Source organism: Triticum urartu, chromosome 1 (assembly GCF_003073215.2).
Source record: "Triticum urartu cultivar G1812 chromosome 1, Tu2.1, whole genome shotgun sequence".
NCBI lineage: Eukaryota > Viridiplantae > Streptophyta > Magnoliopsida > Poales > Poaceae > Triticum > Triticum urartu.
Genome location: NC_053022.1, coordinates 371,189,654 through 371,214,708, shown reverse-complemented (window position 1 = coordinate 371,214,708; position 25,055 = coordinate 371,189,654). Strand labels below are relative to the sequence as shown.

Genomic DNA, 25,055 nt, shown 5'->3' with positions numbered 1-25,055 from the left:
ACCAAAGCAGGTTTGGATTTCCACTATTATATTTAAAATTAACGAGGGTATCCAGTCATTAGGGCGACCATCAAAATATATTTTTCTCCAAGAAGCAAGCATGCCCCAAGCCCAATCTTTCAACCTAGACACAAGTCCCCAATTAGCTAAATGATATTTGTGATCATCACCTATATTGCCCCCAAAAAGTGTGCCATCTGAGAGGTAATAGCTCTAATGACCCATTTGGGAACTTGATCATAGACATGAGTTAAGTAGGGATGTTGGCAATGCAGGTAGTAATAAATATGAGCTTACCCCTGTAAAAAAAGGTCTCTACCAAGCCAACTAGGTTGTTTTAATGATCCTACCAATAGTAGGCTGGAAATCTTCCCTCCTCAACTTTTATAATGCAAAGGAATACCTAAATATTTGGAGGGGAAAGCTCTAATATGAAACATAAAATTTGTGCAAAACCATTGTCAACATCATCGATCCTCCACATGAAGGGTATCAAGATCAATTTTATGAAAATTAATTTTCATACTAGAAAGCTTTCCAAAACATGACAACATCCATTTTAAATTCCCAACCTGCTCAATATAATTGAAGGAACACGATGGTGTCATCAACATATTGCAAACTAATCAGCCTCTAGGAACAACATGTGGAAGTAGAACAATAGTCAAATTATGATTAAAATCTTTGATCAACATCTTAGAAAAGACATCAACCACCAAATTGAAAAGTAGAGGAGAAAGAGGGTCCCCTTGTTTGAGACATTTACCCCCCCCCCCCAAGTAAGGTCCATTAGTATCATTAATTCTCATACAGAAGGAACTTTGAAAGAGAGTACTACAAATCCACCCAATCCATCTACTCCCAAAACCTCTAGAAGTGAGCATTTCCACAAGGAAATCCCAACTCACTCTATCATAAGCCTTCTCATAATCAAGTTCCAAGATCAAGCCACTACAGCCAGTCATATGAACTTCATGAGCCATAACCACACTCAAGAATAAATTTATATTTAATAAAGGTAGTTTGGTTTGGAGATATAAGCCTATCACAAATAGGAGAGGCCCTGGTAGTCATGGCCTTAGTAAAAATCTTGACAACGCAATTATTAAGATGAACAGGACGGAACTTCTTCATTTCCTTATCATTAGGTTCTTTATGGATCAAAGTGATAATAGCAATTTTAAGACGATAAATATTCAAAGAACAATTATCAAAAATCTCTCACCAGAGCCATAAAATCATTCTTAATCAGGTCTCAAAATGTTTGATAAAACAGAAAGGAAAACCCATCAGGCCAGGAGCACCGAGTGCATAAGAGCTCATAATAGCCTCCTTAATCTCACTTTTAGAAAAGGGTCTTTCCAATAATTCATTCTCCTCACAGAAACAAGATCAGAATCATTCCAGAACCCTATCCCTAGATGAATGGCAGGTTCGAAAGCAAACAATTTCTTATAAAAGGAAGTAGCCATATCAAGCATGTCAGAAGTTGAAGAGACATGACCATTTCCGCCCACAAGGGTGGCCAAATGAATTTTCCTGTGCCTATAATTAGCTAGAGAGTGAAAATAAGAGTTATTGCGACCCCTTCCAATTTTTTTCTATCTCTGGACCTTTGCTACAAGGTAGTTTCCTCAATTTCCCATTTCTCATCTAGTTCCTTTTTAATTACTTTCATTCTATCCATCTCCTCATTGTTTAAGGAATTTTTTTCAGAAGAAAACACCAAGAATGTCAAACTCCATAACGAGAGCCTTCTTCTTTCTCTTAGTGCCAACTTTAATATTAATACTCCACCCTTTAATTGTGTTTCTAAGGAGTCTAACTTTAAATTGCCAGTTCTCAATACCAGAAGTAGCATTTGACTCAGTATTCCAAACATTAGGCACTAGCTCACTGAATCCAGGTTGAGATAACCAAAACTTCTCAAATCTAAACATCTTGGTGGAGAATTTTTTCCTATCTAGAACTAAAGGAGTGTGATCACTCCCTGCCCTAGGAAAAGCCACCAAAGAAGATAGGGAAATGAGCATCCCAACTCACAGAAATGAGAACTCTATCTAATACAACAAAAATATGACCATCTTGATTATTGGACCAAGTAAAATATTTGTTAGGGATAGAAATCTCCATGCCTTAGCTTGAATTTGCATTTACTTCCCCCCTTTTGTTTGCCTTCCTCGGCAACCAGTTTATTTTCTTTGATCCCTGGGTGCTCTAGGAACGATACTTTATCATTTGTCACACACGAGTTCACTTTTGTGTCTAGTCTATCCTATTTGTTCATTGGGCTTGCCTCTTTGGGCAGACTAGACACAAGTGTGCTGAACTCAGGGGTAGCTGATAGAGAAGGTTTCTTGTGGCGAAACCAACCCATCTGATTTTAAGTCTTAAACTTGGTACACATGTTTGCATTTTTCTTGATTTATTTCAGGATTTCTAATGATATTGGTTCAATGGGAGACGACGTCCCATCTCCTACGAGACCCCTGTGATGAGTTTGTCATCCTTAAATTTACAGGCACAATCTGTGGGAGGTGCTTATAGGACGGGTATCTATACATTGAAAGAGGTGAGTGTACGTGCGTGTATATATGTTAGTTTTCTGTGTTTGTATTGTGTTTCTCGAGAAAAAACCTGACCTATAAGATCACAGGTTTTTCTATATACAAGGGATTTAGTGTTTTGTTTTTGAAACGGAGGCAAAAACTTTGCCTCATCTGCTATTATTTAAGAAGAGAGAAGGCTTTGTGTTACAAGGACCCAAGTGTTGGGGAACGCAGTATTTCAAAAAATTTCCTACGATCACGCAAGATATATCTAGGAGATGCATAACAACGAGAGGCGAGAGTGTGTCTATGCACCCTCGTAGACCGAAAGCGGAAGCGTTGAGTAACGCGGTTGATGTAGTCGAACGTCTTCGCGATCCAACAGATCAAGTACCGAACGCACGACACCTCCGCGATCTACACACGTTCAGCCCGGTGACGTCCCTAGATCTCTAGATCCAGCTGAGGTCGAGGACGAGTTTCGTCAGCACGAAGGCGTGTTGACGGTGATGATGAAGTTACCGACGCAGGGCTTTGCCTAAGCACTATGACAATATGACCGAGGTGGAAATCTGTGGAGGGGGGCACCGCACACGGCTAAGAAATCAACTTGTGTGTCTATGGGGTGCCCCCTCCCCCGTATATAAAGGAGGGGAGGAGGAGGAGGGCCGGCCTCAAGGGGCGCGCCCAAAGGGGGGATTCCTACTCCTAGTAGGAGTAGGTTTCCCCCTTTCCTATTCCAAGTAGGAAAGAAGGAAGGAGAGGGAGAGGGAGAAGGAAAGAGGGGGGGGGGGCGCCGCCCCCCCTAGTCCAATTCGGACCAGCCCATGGGGCACGCACAGTTTCCCCTTGTGGCCCTTCTCCCTTTTTCACTAAAGCCCAATAAGGCCCAATACTTCCCCCAGTGAATTCCCGTAACTCCCCGGTTCTCCGAAAAATATCCGAATCACTCAGAACCTTTCCGATGTCCGAATGTAGCCTTCCAATATATGAATCTTTACCTCTCGACCATTTCGAGACTCCTCGTCATGTCCGTGATCTCATCAAGGACTCCGAACAAACTTCGGTCATAAAATCACATAACTCATAATACAAATCGTCATCGAACGTTAAGCGTGCGGACCCTACGGGTTCGAGAACTATGTAGACATGACCGAGACACATCTCCGGTCAATAACCAATAGCGGAACCTGGATGCTCATATTGGCTCCTACATATTATATGAAGATCTTTATCGGTCAAACCGCATAACAACATACGTTGTTCCCTTTGTCATCGATATGTTACTTGCCCGAGATTCGATCGTCGGTATCATCATAACTAGTTCAATCTCGTCACCGTCAAGTCTCTTTGCTCGTTCCGTAATGCATCATCCCGCAACTAACTCATTAGTCACATTGCTTGCAAGACTTATAGTGATGAGCATTACCGAGAGGGCCCAAAGATACGTCTCCGATACACGGAGTGACAAATCCTAATCTCGATCTATGCCAACTCAACAAACACCATCAGAGACACCTGTAGAGCATCTTTATAATCATCCAGTTGCGTTGTGACATTTGATAGCACACAAGGTGTTCCTCCGGTATTCGGGAGTTGCATAATCTCATAGTCAGAGGAACATGTATAAGTCATGATGAAAGCAATAGCATAAAACTAAACGATCATTTATTCTAAGCTAACGGATGGGTCATGTCCATCACCTAATTCTCTAATGATGTGCTCCCGTCCATCAAATGACAACACATGTCTACGGTTAGGAAACTTAACCATCTATGATTAACGAGCTAGTCAAGTAGAGGCATACTAGGGACACTCTGTTTGTCTATGTATTTACACATGTACTAAGTTTCCGGTTAATACAATTCTAGCATGAATAATAAAAATTTATCATGATATAAGGAAATATAAATAATAACTTTATTATTACCTCCAGGGCATATTTCCTTCAGTATCCCACTTGCACTAGAGTCAATAATCTAGTTCACATCATCATGTGATTTAACACCAGTAGTTCACATCGTCATGTGATTTAACACTCTATAGTTCACATCACTATGTGACCAATACCCAAAGGGTTTATTAGAGTCAATAATCTAGTTCACATCGCCATGTGATTAACACCCAAAGAGTACTAAGGTGTGATCATAGATCCGTATGTATTTTGCAATTTTCTATGTCTACAATGCTCTGCACGGAGCTACTCTAGCTAATTGCCCCCACTTTCAATATGTATCTAGACCGAGACTTAGAGTCATCCAAATCGGTGTCAAAGCTTGCATCGACGTAACTCTTTACGACGAACTCTTTGTCACCTCCATAACCGAGAAACATTTCCTTATTCCACTAAGGATAATTTTGACCGTTGTCCAATGATCCACTCTTGGATCACTATTGTACCCTCTTGCCAAACTCATGGTGAGGTACATAATAGGTCTGGTACACAACATAGCATACTTTATAGAACCTATGATTGAGGCATAGGGAATGACTTTTCATTCTCTTTCTATTTTCTGCCATGGTCAGGTTTTGAGTCTTTACTCAACTTCGTACTTTGCAACACAGGAAAGAACTCCTTCTTTGACTGTTCCATTTTGAGCTACTTCACAAACTTGTCAAGGTATGTACTCATTGAAATTTTTTATCAAGCGTCTTGATCTATCTCTATAGATCTTGATGCTCAATATGTAAGCAACTTCACCGAGGTCTTTCTTTGAAAAACTCCTTTGAAATACTACTTTATGCTTTCCAGAAAATTCTACATTATTTCCGATCAACAATATGTCATTCACATATACTTATTAGAAAGGCTGTAGTGCTCCCACTCACTTTCTTGTAAATACAGGCTTCACCGCAAGTATGTATAAAACTATATGCTTTGACCAACTTATCAAAGCATAAATTCCAACTCCGAGATGCTTGCACCAGTCCATAGATATATTGCTGGAGCTTGCACATTTTGTTAGCACCTTTAGGATTGACAAAACCTTCTGGTTGCATCATATACAATTCTTCTTTAAGATGTCCATTAAGGAATGCAGTTTTGACATCCATTTGCCAAATTTCATAAAATGTGGCAATTGTTAACATGATTCGGACAAACTTTAAGCATCGATACGAGTGAGAAAATCTCATCGTAGTCAACATCTTGAACTTGTAAAAACCCTTTTCGACAAGTCGATCTTTGTAGATAGTAACACTACTATCAGCGTCCGTCTTCCTCTTGAAGATCCATTTATTCTCAATGGCTCGCCGATCATCGGGCAAGTCAATCAAAGTCCATACTTTGTTCGCATACATGGATCATATCTTAGATTTCATGGCCTTAAGCCATTTCGCGGAATTTGGGCTCATCATCACTTCCTCATAGTTCGTAGGTTTGTCATGGTCTAGTAACATGGCTTCCAGAACAGGATTACCGTACCACTCTGGTGCGTAATGTACTCTGGTTGACCTATGAGGTTCGGTAGTAACTTGATCTGAAGTTTCATGATCATCATCATTAACTTCCTCACTAATTGGTGTAGGCATCACTGGAACTGATTTCTGTGATGAACCATTTTCCAATTCGGGAGAAGGTACAACTACCTCATTAAGTTCTACTTCCCTCCCACTCACTTCTTTCGAGAGAAACTCCTTCTCTAGAAAGGATCCATTCTTAGCAACAGATAACTTGCCTTCGAATCTGTGATAGAAGGTGTACCCAACAGTTTCCTTTGGGTATCCTATGAAGACGCATTTCTCCGATTTGGGTTCGAGCTTATCAGGTTGAAACTTTTTCACATAAGCATCGCAACCCCAAACTTCAAGAAACGACAGCTTTGGTTTCTTGCCAAACCACAATTCATATGGTGTCATCTCAACGGATTTAGATGGTGCCCTATTTAACGTGAATGCAGTTGTCTCTAATGCATAACCCCAAAACGACAGTAGTAATTCGGTAAGAGACATCATAGATCACACCATATCTAATAAATTACGGTTATGACATTCAGACACACCATTATGATGTGGTGTTCCAGGTGGCATGAGTTTGTGAAACTATTCCACATTGTTTGAATTGAAGGCCAAACTCATAACTCAAATATTCGCCTCTGCGATCAGATCATAGAAACTTTATTTTCTTGTTACAATGATTCTCGATTTCACTCTGAAATTCTTTGAACTTTTCAAATGTTTCAGACTTGTGTTTCATCAAGTAGATATACCCATATCTGCTCAAATCATCTATGAAGGTCAGAAAATAATGATAACCTCCGTGAGCCTCAACACTCATTGGACCACACACATCGGTATGTATTATTTCTAATAAGTCAGTGGCTCGCTCCATTGTTCCGGAGAATGGAGTTTTAGTCATCTTGCCCATGAGGCATGGTTCGCAAGCATCAAATGATTCACAATCAAGTGATTCGAAAAGTCCATCAGTATGGAGTTTCTTCATGTGCTTTACACCAATATGACCTAAACGGCAGTGCCACAAGTATGTTGCACTATCATTATCAACTTTGCATCTTTCGGCATCAATATTATGAATATGTGTATCACTACGATCGAGATTCAATAGACCATTTATATTAAGTGTATGGCCATAGAAGGTTTTATTCATGTAAACAGAACAACAATTATTCTTTGACTTAAATGAATAACCATATTGCAATAAACATGATCCAATCATATTCATGCTCAACGCAAACACCAAATAACATTTATTTTAGGTTCAACACTAATCCCGAAGGTAAAAAGAGTGTGCAATGGTGATCTTATCAACCTTGGAATCATTTCCAACACACATCGTCACCTTGCCCTTAACTAGTCTCTATTCATTTTGCAACTCCTATTTCGAGTTACTAATCTTAGCAACTGAACCGGTATCAAATACCCTGGGGTTACTATGAACACTAGTAAAGTACACATCAATAACATGCATATCAAATATACTTTTGTTCACTTTGCCATCCTTCTTATCCACCAAGTATTTGGGGTAGTTCCGCTTCCAGTGACCATTCCCTTTGCAGTAGAAGCACTCAGTTTCAGGCTTAGGTCTAGATTTGGGATTCTTCGTGGGAGTGGCAACTTGCTTGCCATTCTTCTTGAAGTTCCCTTTATTTCCCTTGCCCTTTTACTTGAAACTAGTGGTCTTGTCAACCATCAATACTTGATGCATTTTCTTGATTTCTTCCTCGCCAATTTCAGCATCTCGAAGAGCTTGGGAATCGTTTACGTTATCCCTTGCATATTATAGTTCATCACGAAGTTGTAGTAACTTGGTGATAGTGACTAGAGAACTCTATCAATCACTATCTTATCTGGAAGATTAACTCCCACTTGATTCAAGTGATTGTAGTACTCAGACATTCTGAGCACATGCTCACTAGCTGAGCTATTCTCCTCCATCTTGTAGGAAAAGTACTTGTCAGAGGTCTCATACCTCTCGACTCGGGCATGAGTCTGAAATACTAATTTCAGCTCTTGGAACATCTTATATGCTCCATGGCATTCAAAATGTTTTTGAAGTCCTGGTTCTAAGCCGTAAAGCATGGCGCACTAAACTATCAAATAGTCATCATACCGAGCTTGCCAAACGTTCATAACGTCTGCATCTGCTCCTGCAATAGGTCTGTCACCTAGCGGTGCATCAAGGACATAATTCTTCCATGCAGCAATGAGGATAATCCTCAGATCATGGATCCAGTCCGCATCATTGCTACTATTATCTTTCAACTTATTTTTCTCTAGGAACATATCAAAAATAAACAGGGAGCTATAACATGAGCTATTGATCTACAACATAATTTGGAAACACTATCAGGACTAAGTTCATGATAAATTGAAGTTCAATTAATCATATTACTTAAGAACTCCCACTTAGATAGACATCCCTCTAGTCATCTAAATGATCACGTGATCCATATCAACTAAACCATGTCCGATCATCACGTGAGATGGAGTAGTTTTCAATGGTGAACATCACTATGTTGATCATATCTACTATATGATTCACGCTCGACCTTTCGGTCTCAGTGTTCCGAGGCCATATCTGCATATGCTAAGCTCGTCAAGTTTAACCCGAGTATTCTGCGTGTGCAAAATTGGCTTGCACCCATTGTATGTGAACGTAGAGCTTATCACACCCGATCATCACATGGTGTCTCGGCACGACGAACTGTCGCAATGGTGCATACTTAGGGAGAACACTTATACCTTGAAATTTAGTGAGAGGTCATCTTATAATGCTACCAGTGTACTAAGCAAAATAAGATGCATAAAAGATAAACATCACATGCAATAAAAATATGTGACATGGTATGGCCATCATCATCTTGTGCCTTTGATCTCCGTCTCCAAAGTACCGTCATGATCTCCATCGTCACTGGCATGACACCATGATCTCCATAATCTTGCTCTCTATCAATGTGTCGTCACATGGTCGTCTTGCCAACTATTGCTTTTGCAACTATAGCTATCGCATAGCGATAAAGTAAAGCAATTATATGGCGCTTGCATCTAATACAATAAAGAGACAACCATAAGGCTCCTGCCAGTTGCCGATAACTGTTAACAAAACATGATCATCTCATACAACAATTTATATCTCATCATGTCTTGACCATATCACATCACAACATGCCCTGCAAAAACAAGTTAGACGTCCTCTACTTTGTTGTTGCAAATTTTACGTGGCTGCTACGGGCTTCTAGCAAGAACCGTTCTTACCTACACATCAAAACCACAACGATTTTTTGTTAAGTGTGCTGTTTTAACCTTCAACAAGGACCGACGTAGTCACACTGGATTCAACTGAAGTTGGAGAAAAAGACACCTACTAGCCACCTGTGTGCGAAGCACGTCGGTAGAACCAGTCTCATGAACGCGGTCATGTAATGTCGGTCTGGGCCGCTTCATCCAACAATACCGTCGAAACAAAGTATGACATACTGGTAAGCAGTATGACTATTATTGCCCACAACACTTTGTGTTCTACTCATGCATATAACATCTACGCATAGGCCTCGCTCGGATGCCACTGTTGGGGAACACAATATTTTAAAAAAATTCCTACGATCACGCAAGATCTATCTAGGAGATGCATAGCAATGAGAGGGGAGAGTGTGTCTACGTACCCTCGTAGATCGAAAGCGGAAGCATTGAGTAACGCGGTTGATGTAGTCGAACGTCTTCGCGATCCAACCGATCAAGTACCGAGCGCACGACACCTACGCGATCTGCACACGTTCAGCCCGGTGACGTCCCTCGATCTCTAGATCCAGCTGACGTCGAGGAAGAGTTTCGTCAGTATGACGGTGTGTTGACGGTGATGATGAAGTTACCGACGCAGGGCTTCGCCTAAGCACTACGACAATATGACCGAGGTGGAAATCTGTGGAGGGGGGCACCGCACACGGCTAAGAAATCAACTTGTGTGTCTATGGGGTGCCCCCTCCCCCGTATATAAAAAAGGGGAGGAGGAGGAGGGCCGGCCTCAAGGGGCGCGCCCAAAGGGGGGATTCCTACTCCTAGTAGGAGTAGGTTTCCCCCTTTCCTAGTCCAAGTAGGAGAAGAAGGAAGGAGAGGGAAATGGAGAAGGAAAGAGGGGGGCGCCACCCCCTCCTAGTCCAATTCGGACCAGCCCATGGGGGCGCGCTGTCTCCCCTTGTGGCCCTTCTCTCCTTTCCACTAAAGCCCAATAAGGCCCAATACTTCCCCCAGTGAATTCCCGTAACTCCCCGGTTCTCCGAAAAATACCCGAATCACTCAGAACCTTTCCGATGTCCGAATATAGCCTTCCAATATATGAATCTTTACCTCTCAACCATTTCGAGACTCCTCGTCAGGTCCGTGATCTCATCCGGGACTCCGAAGAAACTTCGGTCATCAAATCACATAACTCATAATACAAATCGTCATCGAACGTTAAGCGTGCGGACCCTATGGGTTCGAGAACTATGTAGACATGACCGAGACACATCTCCGGTCAATAACCAATAGCGGAACCTGGATGCTCATATTGGCTCCTACATATTCTACGAAGATCTTTATCGGTCAAACCGCATAACAACATACGTTGTTCCCTTTGTCATCGGTATGTTACTTGCCCGAGATTCGGTCGTCGGTATCATCATACCTAGTTCAATCTCGTCACCGACAAGTCTCTTTACTCGTTCCGTAATGCATCATCCCGCAACTAACTCATTAGTCACATTGCTTGCAAGGCTTATAGTGATGAGCATTACCGAGAGGGCCCAGAGATACGTCTCCGATACACGGAGTGACAAATCCTAATCTCGATCTATGCCAATTCAACAAACACCATCGGAGACACATATAGAGCATCTTTATAATCCCCCAGTTACGTTGTGAAGTTTGATAGCACAGAAGGTGTTCCTCCGGTATTCGGGAGTTGCATAATCTCATAGTCAGAGAACATGTATAAGTCATGATGAAAGCAATAGCAATAAAACTAAATGATCATTTATACTAAGCTAATGGATGGGTCATGTCCATCACATCATTCTCTAATGATGTGATCCCGTTCATCAAATGACAACACATTTCTATGGTTAGGAAAATTAATCATCTTTGATTAACGAGCTAGTCAAGTAGAGGCATACTAGGGACACTCCGTTTGTCTATGAATTCACACATGTACTAAGTTTTCGGTTAATACAATTCTAGCATGAGTAATAAACATTTATCATGATATAAGGAAATATAAATAACAACTTTATTATTTCCTCTAGGGCATATTTCCTTCACCAAGGCACCCATGTTACATGGAGAAACTACTCTTCTGGGGTGGCCCAATGCTTGATCTCGTCCTTGATGGCGTTAAACGAGATAGGTGGCGGCTTGCTCTTATGTCAAAAAAATCAGGCATTTCTTTCATTCTAAATGATCCAATTAATGAGCATCGTGAGAGATGCCAAAGCCTTGTGGTCCAGGACATTCTTTCCAGAGAGGTTAACCCACCAATCTTTGATGGAGGACTGAAGGTTCCAAGTGGAAGTGTCAGTTTTTTTAAAGGTGTAGCCACTCATTGGGCAAGTTCCAAAGACGTATTGTGGAACGACACTTGAAGAGAAAGTGCATCCCGGATTCTTGCTCTCTCTTGCAATTAGGAAAATACAACAATTTGTCCAACCTCGTCGCTAAAAAATCGGTTGGCGATCCAAAGCCTACCTTGGATGGCCAACCAGGTGAAAATTTGACTCTCGGTGGTGCCCATGCCTTCCAAACTGCGTGGTCCATCAGAGAGCACATAGTTCCCATGAATTGCGTGGAATACACATTGGCCATTGAGTAGTATCCATTTTTCTTGTTTAACATGGTTGGTAAACAAAAAAGGAGACCTTCTTATGAAAAAGCACAAACTCCACAACAACAATTGTTGGGGTTACATCAATCTTATTAATTTGGTAGGAACCTATACTGAATAATAAAGATGTTGAGAAGCAAAATCTCAAAACATATACAAGGCTAAACAGAATCCGGTTTACCTATTATGTTTCAAGCTCAAGTTTGCAAGCCCAATGGACAAGGACATGACATCGCCTAGAGCAGAGAGAGCGGAGAAGGGTGTGGACAAGGGGCACGAAAATCGGCAACAGGTACTGGGCCTTGAGGATCGCCATTAAAACCAGTGTGACTGTGTAGTGGATGTTTAGTTGGGAACTTAGAGCATCTCTAGTCGATCCCCTAAGACGCTTTAGACGAGTAAACTTTTCATTTCAAGTGGCTAAACCGCACCTAGCTGATCACTTATCGGCATTAGAGGACTAAATTTTTAAGTGCCGCCCCTCTCGACCCAAAAATATACTCGATCAACGCCACTTCTCATGATAATTTAGGCCTCCCCCTGTGCCGCATAGGGGAACGTGTTATGAAACAAAGAAATTATGCTACACGATTGCACCTAGGAACACTATGAAGATGGTGGGTAACGATGTCTCACAGACGAGTAGAGTTCCTAAATGAGTGTAGTTAGTCGGTGAAGCACGACAGTTTCTGCAGCTGGGTTATACCTCCCAGCCGCGAGAATTTCTCGAAGACGATTCGCCGATCAAGAGTCGAAGTACATGATGCCTCTTATGTAGCCACGTGTTCCAAAGTAGTAATTAATCTGACATCACTGCGATATTCGTGAAGAAGAGTTCTGAGAAAACTAGAGAGACATGCCTAGCAGCATTCCATCTAATCAGTAGTCTAATTCTATTAGACCGGAAGTAGAGCCTGTCTAACTAGAATTCTAACCCAATAGACCAATTAGACAGTGGTTGAGCATACCTATATGAGAGAGACCCCTTAGGATTTTGTGTGTCCCAAGGCCCCCCCCCCCATGAAGAGGAAAGGAAGGAGGCAAATTAGGGTTATCCCCAAGTAGAATTTCCCCCAAAGAGAATTTGACCTCCTCCCTTTCCTTCTTTTGGGGCGCCCCACTTTGGCCTTGTTTGGCCAACTACAGGCTGCCCTCTTGGGTTGGTCCAAGAGGGACTTCTTTCCTAAAAATTGTTCCAGAGTTTTCTAGACTCTTTTGGAACCTTCAGAAAACTTCCCTGAAACCCTTTCGGGGCCATCTAGAACACTTCTGGATACATTTGAAATACTTTTGACACACATTCTCCCATTCCTCTAGTTTATTATAATTACTACTACCTCTGTAACTAAATATAAGACGATTTTCCTCAACTACAAAAACATTCTGTATTTAGTTACAGAGGTAGTATTCATTAAGTGTGTGACCCTACACGTTTGAAAATAAGTGGACATGACCAGGAACACTTCCCGGTCAATAGTTAACAGCAAGATCTGGACACCATTGTTAACTTTCACGAATATCTCAAGTGAACATTTAATTCCCGAATACCATTCTCTTTGCTTCGCGATATGTTACAAAACCCGAGGCTAGATATTATCGTTATATATCCCCGTGATCAACTCCTTGATCACTATACATGTTATCCTCGCGATCAGTTTTTGTTCTCTTTACTCGTATCCGTATTTCGGTATCCCTATGATGTACATATCATGTGTCTGGCCAGACAATAATGACCGTAACACCGAGTGGGCCCAAAGAGTATCTCCATCACCAGAGGAGCAAATCTCAGTCTTGAACAATCGATACTGAGACATATGTTTTCGGTATACCCGTAAGATACTTTTATCGTCACCCAGTTACAGAGTGACGTTCGGTAACCCCAAAGTAACTACTTGGTATATTGTCTTGCAATATTCTCATGGTCTAAGGAACTAAGTAAACATTAACACTTTAGAACTAACTCCTTGATCACTATACATGTTATCCTCGCGATCAGTTTTTGTTCTCTTTACTCGTATCCGTATTTCGGTATCCCTGTGATGTACATATCATGTGTCTGGCCAGACAATAATGACCGTAACACCGAGTGGGCCCAAAGAGTATCTCTCCATCACCAGAGGAGCAAATCTCAGTCTTGAACAATCGATACTGAGACATATGTTTTTGGTATACCCGTAAGATACTTTTATCGTCACCCAGTTACAGAGTGACGTTCGGTAACCCCAAAGTAACTACTTGGTATGTTGTCTTGCAATATTCTCATGGTCTAAGGAACTAAGTAAACATTAACACTTTATATGAAAATACCGACAACATAATAACGATACGATCTCTTAGTAATTCATAAGTTAGGTCTATCCAACACCATTGTTTTGATAACAATATGTTCTCATTATTGATAACACCTTTGTTACTATAACAATGCTCATGATCAGGAGAGCAAGATCATCATCAATACATGAGCTAGTTGCAGAGGCATGACTAGGGATCAATTTGGTGTTTATGTTTCCACACATGTAGTTGGGTTTTCCTCCGCTGACCACATCAGCTGACCACCATTCAATTTTTTGTATCAAAATTCAATGTTATACAAAAATCTAAAAAAACATAGTAAATTATATACGTATGCCGGTATTAGAATATATTTTTTACCTTAAGGAGGTCACATGTTTGAGAGGATTTGGTAGTTTAGTTGGTTCATACAATGAAATTATTCAAAGTTCCATGTTTTCAAGAAAACGCAAAGAAATCCAATAAGTCATATATGTAACTAGTACTGATCTAATTATTTTTGGTTAATTTTGACCACTGATTTGGGTGATATTGGCCGCTTTAGTAAGCTGACCGGTGTGGCCTTTTTTTTGCCACACGTACACTTACAAGCGGGACTCACCCACCGAATCATGTCAACGGAATTAAACAGTGGATTAGAGCTAGCTGCAACAGATTATACTAATAGATGGTGTGTTTTTTGCACCAAACCTGCATGGTACGATGTTTTATGCAAGGTTTACCTCAACAGTTGATGATTTGTGCAATTTCCTCCGCATTAACATATCTTCTTTTTCCCAAGAAAAGTCCGCAAGGGCCAAGCTTTTATGCATTTATATATCCCACCGTATACCCTTGTAGAACAGTCCAAGATCTCATGTTGCTTAGAAACATTAGAGTATTATCCAGATACGAATATAATATCCTTTTGCTGGTCCATAATGTTTTCACTTTGAGCACTGCTACACAGCCGACGGGTTCTGAATGATCTTCAGATGATGCAGCACATCAAGCCATCGATGCGTAGAGCAAAGGTGAACAGCATCATTCGATTCTTCACTCATCCAGAGTTCGGCCAGCAACTGTTGTGTGTACAGTAATTCCGTTTCACTTTTCAGGTTAGGCCGTTCATTTAGTTGACGCGCGCATGCGTATTGGTCAGGTAATTAACAATGGCGATATCAAAGTGCCAAAAGCCCGACTTCACGAAACGAATAACCTTTTGATTTTATTCGATGAACATTCAACCAAAATAATCATGGGAAACAAAAGAATACAACATTGTACCAACAAATAAACAAACAGGGCTCAAAAATCCAGGCATGACACCATCAAGATACTCGATCTAGTGGTGTGGGCACTGAAAATCGGTGGGGCAGACCTTGCCGCAGTTGTTGAGAATGAGGCGTAGGTCGACGGGGAGGTCGAGGTTGTGGTCGAGCAAGTTGACATGGAGATTCGTGCAGAGGCAGAGCGCCGCGTCCAGACCGACGAGCCCGTCGAGGAGCGAGCAGCAGTGCTCGTCGCGCGGCTGGTTGACATTGACCCTGAGCAGGCCCAGCACGCTCACGCACGCCTTCGCCTTCAGCCCGTCCTTGGGGCACGACCCGTAGCCGCCGTGGGCGCTCGCCGAGGCCACGACCATGAGCCCGACGGCCAGGAGGAGCAGCGCTCTGGGTGCCATGGCCATTTGCAACGGAGCTAGCAGGTCGTGCAGCAAAGCTAGTGCGATCGAGCTGCTTGTGCTTGTGATGTGCGCTTGCTCTGTGTGTGAGTGGGTGTGTGCATGGCGAGTGGTATTTATAGAGGGAGATTGTGAATCTGATTGCTCGCCTCCAATGGGAAAGCGGTGTGAGATGAGATGGGGCCGTGCATGTGCTTCCGAGCTGGCGCGTCAGGGTTGATTGCCTCTTTTCATTTGGACTCGATCGTATGCATATGCATCCGTGATAGCTTCAAATGTGCTTATATTCCGAATGCATGTTCCGTCCAGTTCCTGTATTTGTTTGCTTATTACTGGATTGAGCATGTGGCATCGGTCGGCATGCAGTTAGCGGTAACTGCGTCAATTTGGTGTCCTGGCAGAAAGGTTGTCGAGAATTCAGATGATGATGAATTGATAACCGGGGATCAATATGATCAGGGCTTCAACCTACAAAAACACAAATCAGATCATAGCCTGGTCCGATATATTAGCTGATGCCGAACCTCACTCCTTTTTTTCGAATCAACGGGCCTTATTAATTGATGCTTAGCCAGAATTACAATCATGCCGCAGAACATCAGCAAGAAAAGATGGAATACAGTTTACCCAAAGACACCTCGTGCTGAGTAAATAGGCAATTTTTCAATTATTTTAATTCAGAAAATAATCATAAACATGGCATTGACAAAATTAATGATATACTGATTGCGATCTAAATAAGCACGTACTACACATATAGTAGAAATATCTATACAAATAGCTAGTATGGCTAAGACAAAAAAAAACAAGAGCGGGATAAACATGTTATACCCTCTAGTTGGCCGTAGCAGCAGCGCCGGCGGTGGCCTCCTCGACCGCCTTCTGGTCAGCGGCGGGCTTCTCGGCAGCGACACGTTCGGTGTCGCTAGGGATGAAAACGGAGCGGAAACAGACGAAACTGAGTGCTATCATAAATGTTTTCACATTTTTTTGCAGAAGCGAAAACGAATACAGAAACCTCGGAAATGAATACGGAAACAGATACTACCGAAAACGGACACGGAGCAAATACAAAGCAGATATGGAAACAAAAATAGGCATCGATCGGAACTTCAGAAACCCCTTGAATCATAGAGAAATACACACACAAAAAAACAAATTTAATGAGTTGTTCACACCACTACAAAATAATAGCAACTTAGCATAGTATTGTAGTAGTACCAGACAATTGCGTATATGGTCAAGCTGCGTACATGTGTTGTAGTAGCAGTTGGGTCTTAGATCCATTCTACTAATTGTGTCATTGTGTTCTCTTTAGTGGTCGTAGCTATAGGTCTATTGTAAAAACAGAAATTCCATATTCACAGAAACGGAAAGTTCTGTTTCCATGCAAGTTCCACCGGAAAACACTGCTGCGTTTTTGTTTCCGTTTCCGCGTAAAAAATTCCATTTCCACTTCCATTTTGCAAATTTCCATTTCCGTTTTCATATTTCCTCTCCGTTTCCGTATTTCTCCGGAAAAACGGAAAGTTTCCACTCCATTTTCATCCCTAGGTGTCGCTGGACATGGTGATGACGAAGACGACGCAGCATAGAGGAAGTAGTCGATCGGAGACGAGCAGTCGCGTAGTCGCTCTCCAAAAACCTAATCGCCCCTCTCCCGTACAGGATCTGAAGAGGCGGGTTTTGAAGGCCTGCTCTCCCCTCGACCGTCTATGCGGTGAACGGGATGAAGTTGCCGATGGCAGCAACGACAAAAGGAATGACAGGGGTGGTGTGCATGGAGCAGATGCGATCTGTTCATGGCGGCTAGGGTTGGCCAACACCTCACATATATATATGTGCATCCGGGTGGAGAGACGTGAGCCGAACCCACGCCCAAGTCGGTAACATCCCATGATCGGACATCTCAGATCGTGGTCCGTCTGTCAAAGACTCTCCGTTTCTGACCGGCAAAAATAAGCGCATAGGTGTGAGCTTAGCTCGACTCAAACCCGTGGCGTGGCGAGGCGGCAGCGAAGGAGGAGTGCGCGAGAGCCTCTTCTCTTCTCAAGCTTCGATAGGATGTGAAAGAGAATCCCTTATAAAGAGGTCCAACTCGTTCTTCACTAGCGGGGTGCGACTAAACTTCTCATCACCCCTGTCATCACACCTACATGGGCCCATATTTCAACACCTCTTCCCAGATTCACTTGCATGTTTAACACACATGTGAGCCGTTTGTTCACATCCCTACTAATAAATCTTGTTTGGAAGCTCTGAAAATTTGCATCGAGCTCCTGAATCTCCTGCAAAATGCCGGCTATTACCATTCTATCATAATCCGCCAATTCTCATAATATACTAACTTGTTGAGCATCACTTTCAGTATTCACCCCTGCGGATCCCTCGATCGATCGACTCCATCTCGTAAGAAAAGGGTGTTGACACCTGATTTTGGCAAGATACAGATTGCAATGAAGATGGTCTCGAGTGAACGGGTTTTCGGCATGAAAAGATTCACGTCGCCGAGTGGAACAACTTTGATGTTTCGGTTATATTCATTCGACCTTATCTTACGGACCGAAACTATACTCCGAGTGGCATAATTCAATGTTCCGAGTGGTTTTTGGCCAATCACGTCTTCAAGATGACCTCGGATGAAGGATCCCTCTTAAGGAATTGTCTTCGTCTCGTCGAGGCAATCGATTTTAATATATAAATCATCTCAATCCGAGTTCATATGCAAAAGTTAGAGGCAATACACTGCAGACCGAACCTTAACGGAAATATGGCGTGAGGTGCCACACACTTGTCTAAGAGATTGCGCGAGTAATTCGATCATCAAGACGGCCTTGAATTGAAAAACCTTCAACACGAAAAAGTTTCATCTCGTCGAGCCGGTTGTTTTTCATACAAAATTTGTCTCAATCCGAGGTCGTATGCAACCTGGAGAGTCAAATCAAGATCAGGATGTGTTTTCAGTCGGAAAATCCGAGTGAAAAGTTTGCCATCCGAGTGAAAACCTACCGATCGAGTAAAAGGTCGAGTGAAAACTTATCGATAGAGTAAATGATTGGCTTCCGAGTGAAAATATAGTAATCCGAGTGAAATTATCATCCGAGTGAAGTTATGCAGAGTGAAAAGATTACCGTCGGAATGAAAACTTGACGTTCGAGTAAGATATTGCCTTCCGAGCGAAATATAGTCATCCAAGTGAAAGATTATCTTCCGAGTGAAATTATAGTCATCCGAGTGAAAGACTCTAACATCCGAGTGAAAAGGTCTAGTCGGACGAAAAACTCTAATATCTGAGTGGATGAGCTCGGATCCGAATGAAACTGAAGATGTGCTCGAAAGGTAATCCAGATGACCTCGGATGGAAAAGTGATCAACACGAAAGTTGTGCGCATCGTCAAAACGGTCAACTTTGGTTTGAAGTCATTATCATATGAGATAGTATACGGCCTGTAAGTTCACTACGAGACTCGGATAATCCAGTCCGTTACATGACCCGGTCCGACTGGATATTAAAGATGGCTTTGTAGAATATTGAAGATGGTCTTATTTGGAAAAGTGTTCAACATAAGAATTGTTCGTCTCGTCGAGGTGCACAAGTTTCATATTTGGGCCGTCTTGATCGGAGGTCATATGCAAGCTTGGCGGCCCGCACAAGGAGGAAGACAGAAGTTGGGCCAGATTCAGACTGAATCTGAGTTGGAATAGAATTAGGACTCTAGGACGTGAATTGATGTAATTTTTTGTAAGGAAAGCCTAGATGAATCCTTTGCTTGTATGGGAAGTTCAGCCGCCTCTTATATATGTTGGGGTGATGGCCGATTGAACAACACACAATCGAACAAATCAATATACTACTTTTCATCTACGTTTTATCTCTCCACCGTTTTTCTCTCTCGTTCTTCGCTGTACTTCGTGTTTGAGAGCTGCGAATACCGAGGCTCTAGGGGCGAGCGAATCGACCTAGGGCAGCCCATAGCCGCCGCACTCCCTGACGGGGTCCCTCCCGGGGGTGTGGGGTTTTCGGGTCTGCAAAGCGCCCGTCGACTGTCTTGCGTATCGCGCTATCGGTCGGGTCTCCTTCGACGTGAGCTGCGGTGCATCACCCCCGGCGTCGAGGGTACACATGACGTGTTCGTGTGTCAACACACTTTTTGGCGACTCTGCTGGGAACCGAAGATCAATCATCATCATCCACCATGTCCGATCTTCCCAAGCCATCTGAGGTAGACGCCGATAACATCATTAAGCCCAGTCTTGATGAGATATAGGCCGATCATCGCCAAGTCTATGAGGAGTACAACAAGGCGCGCGAGGAGAAAGACCTGCAGGAGTTCCTTGCAAAATTCAAGAAAGATCGCCAAGGCAACATCACTCCGATTGAAGAAATCAAGTTCCCTCCTCTTGAGACTGAACAGGTTAAACCCTCTGTAAGTATTGCCTTTTCTCCTGAGCAGTGGGCTGAGATTGAAAGTCGTATTGCTGATGGTAATAATCTAGTCTATCAAACTTTCATAGAAAATACTAATGCTCAGAAGAATATATCTCAATCGTCTAGTGGTAAGGATGGTGTAGCTGCTAGTGTGCAAAACCCTAATATGGCTTTACCTATTGCATCGGCGCCTCCCAAGCCGATGGCTTATTATCCTACCCAAACAAATCAGATTGTGACTGCACCCATCAACCCTATTATGAGCATGCCAAGTTCGGTGGCAACGCCGAACCAAACTCTACCTACAGCTACAACCACTCGACCACTACCAAATTATGGGTCGACATACATGTCACAATTCCTACCTACAGCTAGTAACCCTACTCCTCCTATGCCACTGCCACAAGCTTCATCGTCCACTATGGATGATGGTCTAGCTAATCTTAGAGAGGAGATGGCTAAGATGCTTCGAGAGAATTTTGGAGTTGAGTTACCTTGGAATCGTATTTACCAAAAGCCGTACCCCGAGTATTTTGATGCCATCTAGTGCCCTCCAGGATATAAAATTCTAGATTTTGTTAAATTTAATGGTGAAGGCACAAAAACTACATGGGAGCATGTTAGTCAATATTTAGCACAATTGGGCGAGGCAGGCTCATTGAATGAATTGAAAGTGCGTTTATTTCCTTTATCATTAACTGGTACCGCATTTTCATGGTTTTCTTCTTTACCACATGGTTCCATTCGAGTTTGGTCGCAGCTAGAGCATAAATTTCATGATCACTTTTATAGCGGCGACAATGAACTCAAGTTGTCACATCTAACATCGGTTAAACAGAAGCATGATGAATCGGTCTCCGATTACGTCAAGAGATTCAGAGAAACAAAAAACCGGTGTTTTAGTTTGATGATAACCGAGAGGGACTTGGCAGACATAGTGCTGAGTGGTTTGAGAACTCCCATTAGAGAAAAGCTAGAAGGCTATGAGTTCTTAAATATCAACCAAGTCTCACAAAGGGCTTTGGCTCAGGAAAGACGAAGCAAAGACCTCAAAGAAGTGCATAGATACAAAGCCGATCGTCCAAAGATGAATACGGTGGAATATGTTTTTGCTACTGAATTTGTTTGGCCATCTAAGGCCAAACCCTTTACTTGCATGATCTGAAACCGATTCATAAGAATCGTGATGAAGAGATGAAGTTTACTTTTAACATTGCTAAGTGTGATATAATATTTGATGCTTTGCTGCAGGCTAAGATTATTAGAATATCTCATACTTTACCGCCGTTTGAAGAGCTAAAACGGCGTGCTTATTGCAAGTATCATAATTCTTTTTCTCATGCTACTAACGATTGCAATGTTTTTCGACGACAGATACAATCGGCCATTAATGACGGACGATTGAAATTTTCTGAGATGCAAGTTGATAAACAACCTTTCCAATGAATACCATGGATTTGGAGGGGAAGAAGCTACTCATTCGGCCGGAGGTAGCCGAATCTGCTAATAAAGCTAATATCATTATTGGTGAGCCCAGAAAAGACAAGGAAGGCAGCACAGTCTTGGGGAGACATGTTGTGCTTGATAAGCAGCCCGATGGCAAGGAAGTAATCAAAATCACCATCAAGAATCCTACACTCGGGGGGCAACCGCAAGTGCAAGAAAATACTCAAGTTAAATTTATCAAACCCAAGAGTCCAGAAGTTGGCAAGTGGAAGAGGAATGAAGCTAAAGTGCAACGCAAGCGGATCAAGCCAACTTTTGATATGTTGCTGTCCAAGTATGCTAATCAGTTGGTTGGTTCCAGCTCTAACCAGCCATCACAGTTGAAGCGACCAAGGTCACCATCAGATGATATGTTCAGTCGGTATATGAAACCGAGTGGACCAAAGGCGTTATTTCCAGAAGAGAAGAGGCAAACTGTTTGGGACCGACTTGAATATACATATAATGGCCGACTGAACATCAGTAACTATCGGTCGGCTGGTCAAAACATGCGACCGGATGGAAACTATCCGAGTGTAAGAATGCACCCAGGTGGAAGCTATCCAAGTGAAAAAATGTGGCCAAGTAGATTCCATCCGACTGAATTCCATCCGAGTGGATTCCATCCAAGTGACATCCATCCGAGTGGATTCCATCAGAGTAAAAAGGTGCGCCCAAGTGGAAATTTCATGCATCTGGAAAGTCGAAAAGAATGGCGTGTTAATTCACCAAGTGTTGCAGCAGTTGAGTCGGGAAAAGGCAAGGAGAAAATGGATGCCGACTCACTTATCTTGGGCACCGAAACGTTCGCCATATGGCAGCCGATTGTGCATAGCAATCCGACTGATCCGATACTTGCTATCGTGCCAAAGCACTCGGCTAATGACCATGAAGCAAGCACTAGCCAAGTAAAAATGAGAAATCCTAAATACGCTCAGCCAAAGTGGTGTCCTCCAGGGCTAACAAAGACACAAAAAAGGAAACTACAAAGGTTAAGGAGTCAAGAAATGGCAGAACAAGAGGCCGAGAAGCAAAGGGATAAGTTGTTCAATGACAGTCGGCCTATGGTACCTACAAAACAAGTGTGGAGGCCCAAACAAATACAAGATGCAGTGGCTTCTACACCAATCACAGCAGCACCTACATTACCAAAAGAGGACGACACAATCATTGCATCGTCTATATTACCTATTGCTTCCTCTTCACTCGGACAAATTTCAGAATCGGTGGATGCACTCGAGGAGGAGGCTGATATGTTGGACTATGAGTCTACGCCGGTTCATGAAGGTATGGATATCAATATGGTGTATTACTTACCTGCTGAGTTTCGTGCTGTAGATGAGGAAGGGGAAGTGGCTCAGCTGGATTTTGGCCCTAAAAATGCAATATTCGAGAAGCCAAAAGAACCAGTAACGCATCTGAAACCGTTATATCTCAGAGGTCATATCAATGGGTCGCCGCTCACTCGGATGCTTGTGGATGGAGGTGCTGTGGTAAATCTTATGCCATATTCGGTCTTCAAGAAATTGGGTTTGCCTGATGAAGAATTGATCAAGACCAATATGGTGCTCAACGGGTTTCAAGGCAAAGAGAAAACTGAAGCCAAAGGTGTAATGTATGTGGAGCTTACAGTCGGAAGCAAAACTTTGGCTACTGCATTCTTTGTCGCTGAGGTGCAAGGTAACTACAACGCTATACAAGGCCGTGATTGGGTTCATGCAAACCAGTGCGTGCCATCCACTATGCACCAGTTTTTGATTCAGTGGGTTGATGATGAAGTAGAAGTCATTCATGCGGATAACTCAGCCTGTGTTGCTTTGGCCGATGCATCGGTGGATTGGCAACATCCCAATGCTACTTGCTTGATGGGACGTGACTTATCAGAATTTGATTTTCTCAGCGCGACCAAGAATGGTTTTGTGCCTGTCTCTTTAAAGCCGACTGAATGCAATCGGCTCCAAGGTATTATATGTTTAAATGGATCCTAATTCCGAGTGGTTACAAAAACGTCTTGTAAAGTATCGGTCCAGTGAGAACGATATGTATGAGTCTATAGAGGAGTTGGATGACATGGATAAACTTGGACAAGGTTTTACATCAGCCGATCCGTTTGAAGAGGTAGATATTGGAGATGGTTCAGTCACTCGACCGACATTTATAAACAAAAATTTGAAAGCCGATTGTAAGGCTAAGTTAATCGAGCTATTGAAAGAATATGTTTGTTGCTTTGCATGGGAATATCATGAGATGTCAGGGTTAAGCCGAGAGCTAGTGGAGCATCGGTTGCTTATAAAGGCCGGTTTTAGACCTTATAAATAGTCGGCCAGAAAATTTAATCCAAAAACATATGACCGGATCAAGGAAGAGATCGGTCGACTGCTTGAAGCTAATTTCGACCTTGCAGGTATGCCGAGTGGATTTCTAACATTGTCCCAGTGGAGAAGAAAGGATCCGACAAGTTGAGGGTGTGCATTGATTTCAGAGATTTGAATAGGGCTACACCCAAAGATGAGTATCCTATGCCAATAGCCGATATGCTTATTAATGATGCTTCTGGGGATAAGGTTATTAGCTTTCTAGATGGTAATGCCAGATACAATCAAATTTTTATGGCCGAAGAGGACATGTACAAAACGGCTTTCCGATGTCCTGGTTTCCTTGGTTTATTAGAGTGGACTGTGATGACATTCATATTAAAAAATGCTGGAGCCACGTATCAAAGGGCTATGAATTTAATTTTTCATGATTTACTCGGTGTCATACTTGAAGTTTATATTGATGATATTGTTGTCAAATCGGATGCTTTTGAATCTCACTTGGCCGATTTGCGTTTAGCTTTCGAAAGAATGAAAAAGTATGGACTGAAGATGAATCCTTTAAAGTGTGCATTCGGCGTATCAGCTGGCAAGTTTTTGGGTTTCAATATTCATGAAGATGGCATAGAGATTGATCCCAAAAAGATAGAGGCCATACATAAAGTGGAGGCTCCAACATGCAAGAGAGATATGCAAAAGTTCCTTGGCAAGGTCAATTATTTGAGAAGGTTCATAGCTAATCTATCAGGGAAAATTGATGCATTTACTCCTATCCTTCGGTTAAAGAATGATGCTGATTTCACTTGGGGGGCAAAACAACAAGAAGCGTTTGATATGATCAAGAATTATTTGTGCACTCCTCCGGTGATGAAAGCACCCAAGCATAGGGAACCCTTCAAACTTTACATTGCAGCAGAGGAAGGAGTTATTGGTGATGTTCTAACTCAAGAGACCGAAGGAAAAGAGCATGCCATCACTTATTTGAGCCACCGCTTATTGGACGCAGAGA

At 42.4% G+C, this 25,055-nt stretch overlaps 1 protein-coding gene across 1 annotated transcript; it reads right to left on the bottom strand.

Moving 5' to 3' along the window:
• Window positions 1-15,335: 15,335 nt before the first annotated feature.
• LOC125534008 (cortical cell-delineating protein-like) lies at window positions 15,336-15,900 on the bottom strand. Its single transcript, XM_048697317.1, has one exon. The coding sequence runs from the start codon at window positions 15,821-15,823 to the stop codon at window positions 15,479-15,481; it is 345 nt and encodes a 114-aa protein (XP_048553274.1). The 5' UTR covers window positions 15,824-15,900; the 3' UTR covers window positions 15,336-15,478.
• Between the last annotated feature and the right edge of the window lie 9,155 nt (window positions 15,901-25,055).

Bases quoted from the DNA above. Each gene is read 5' to 3' on its own strand.
- LOC125534008 (XM_048697317.1), bottom strand. From the start codon at position 15,823: ATGGCCATGGCACCCAGAGCGCTGCTCCTCCTGGCCGTCGGGCTCATG.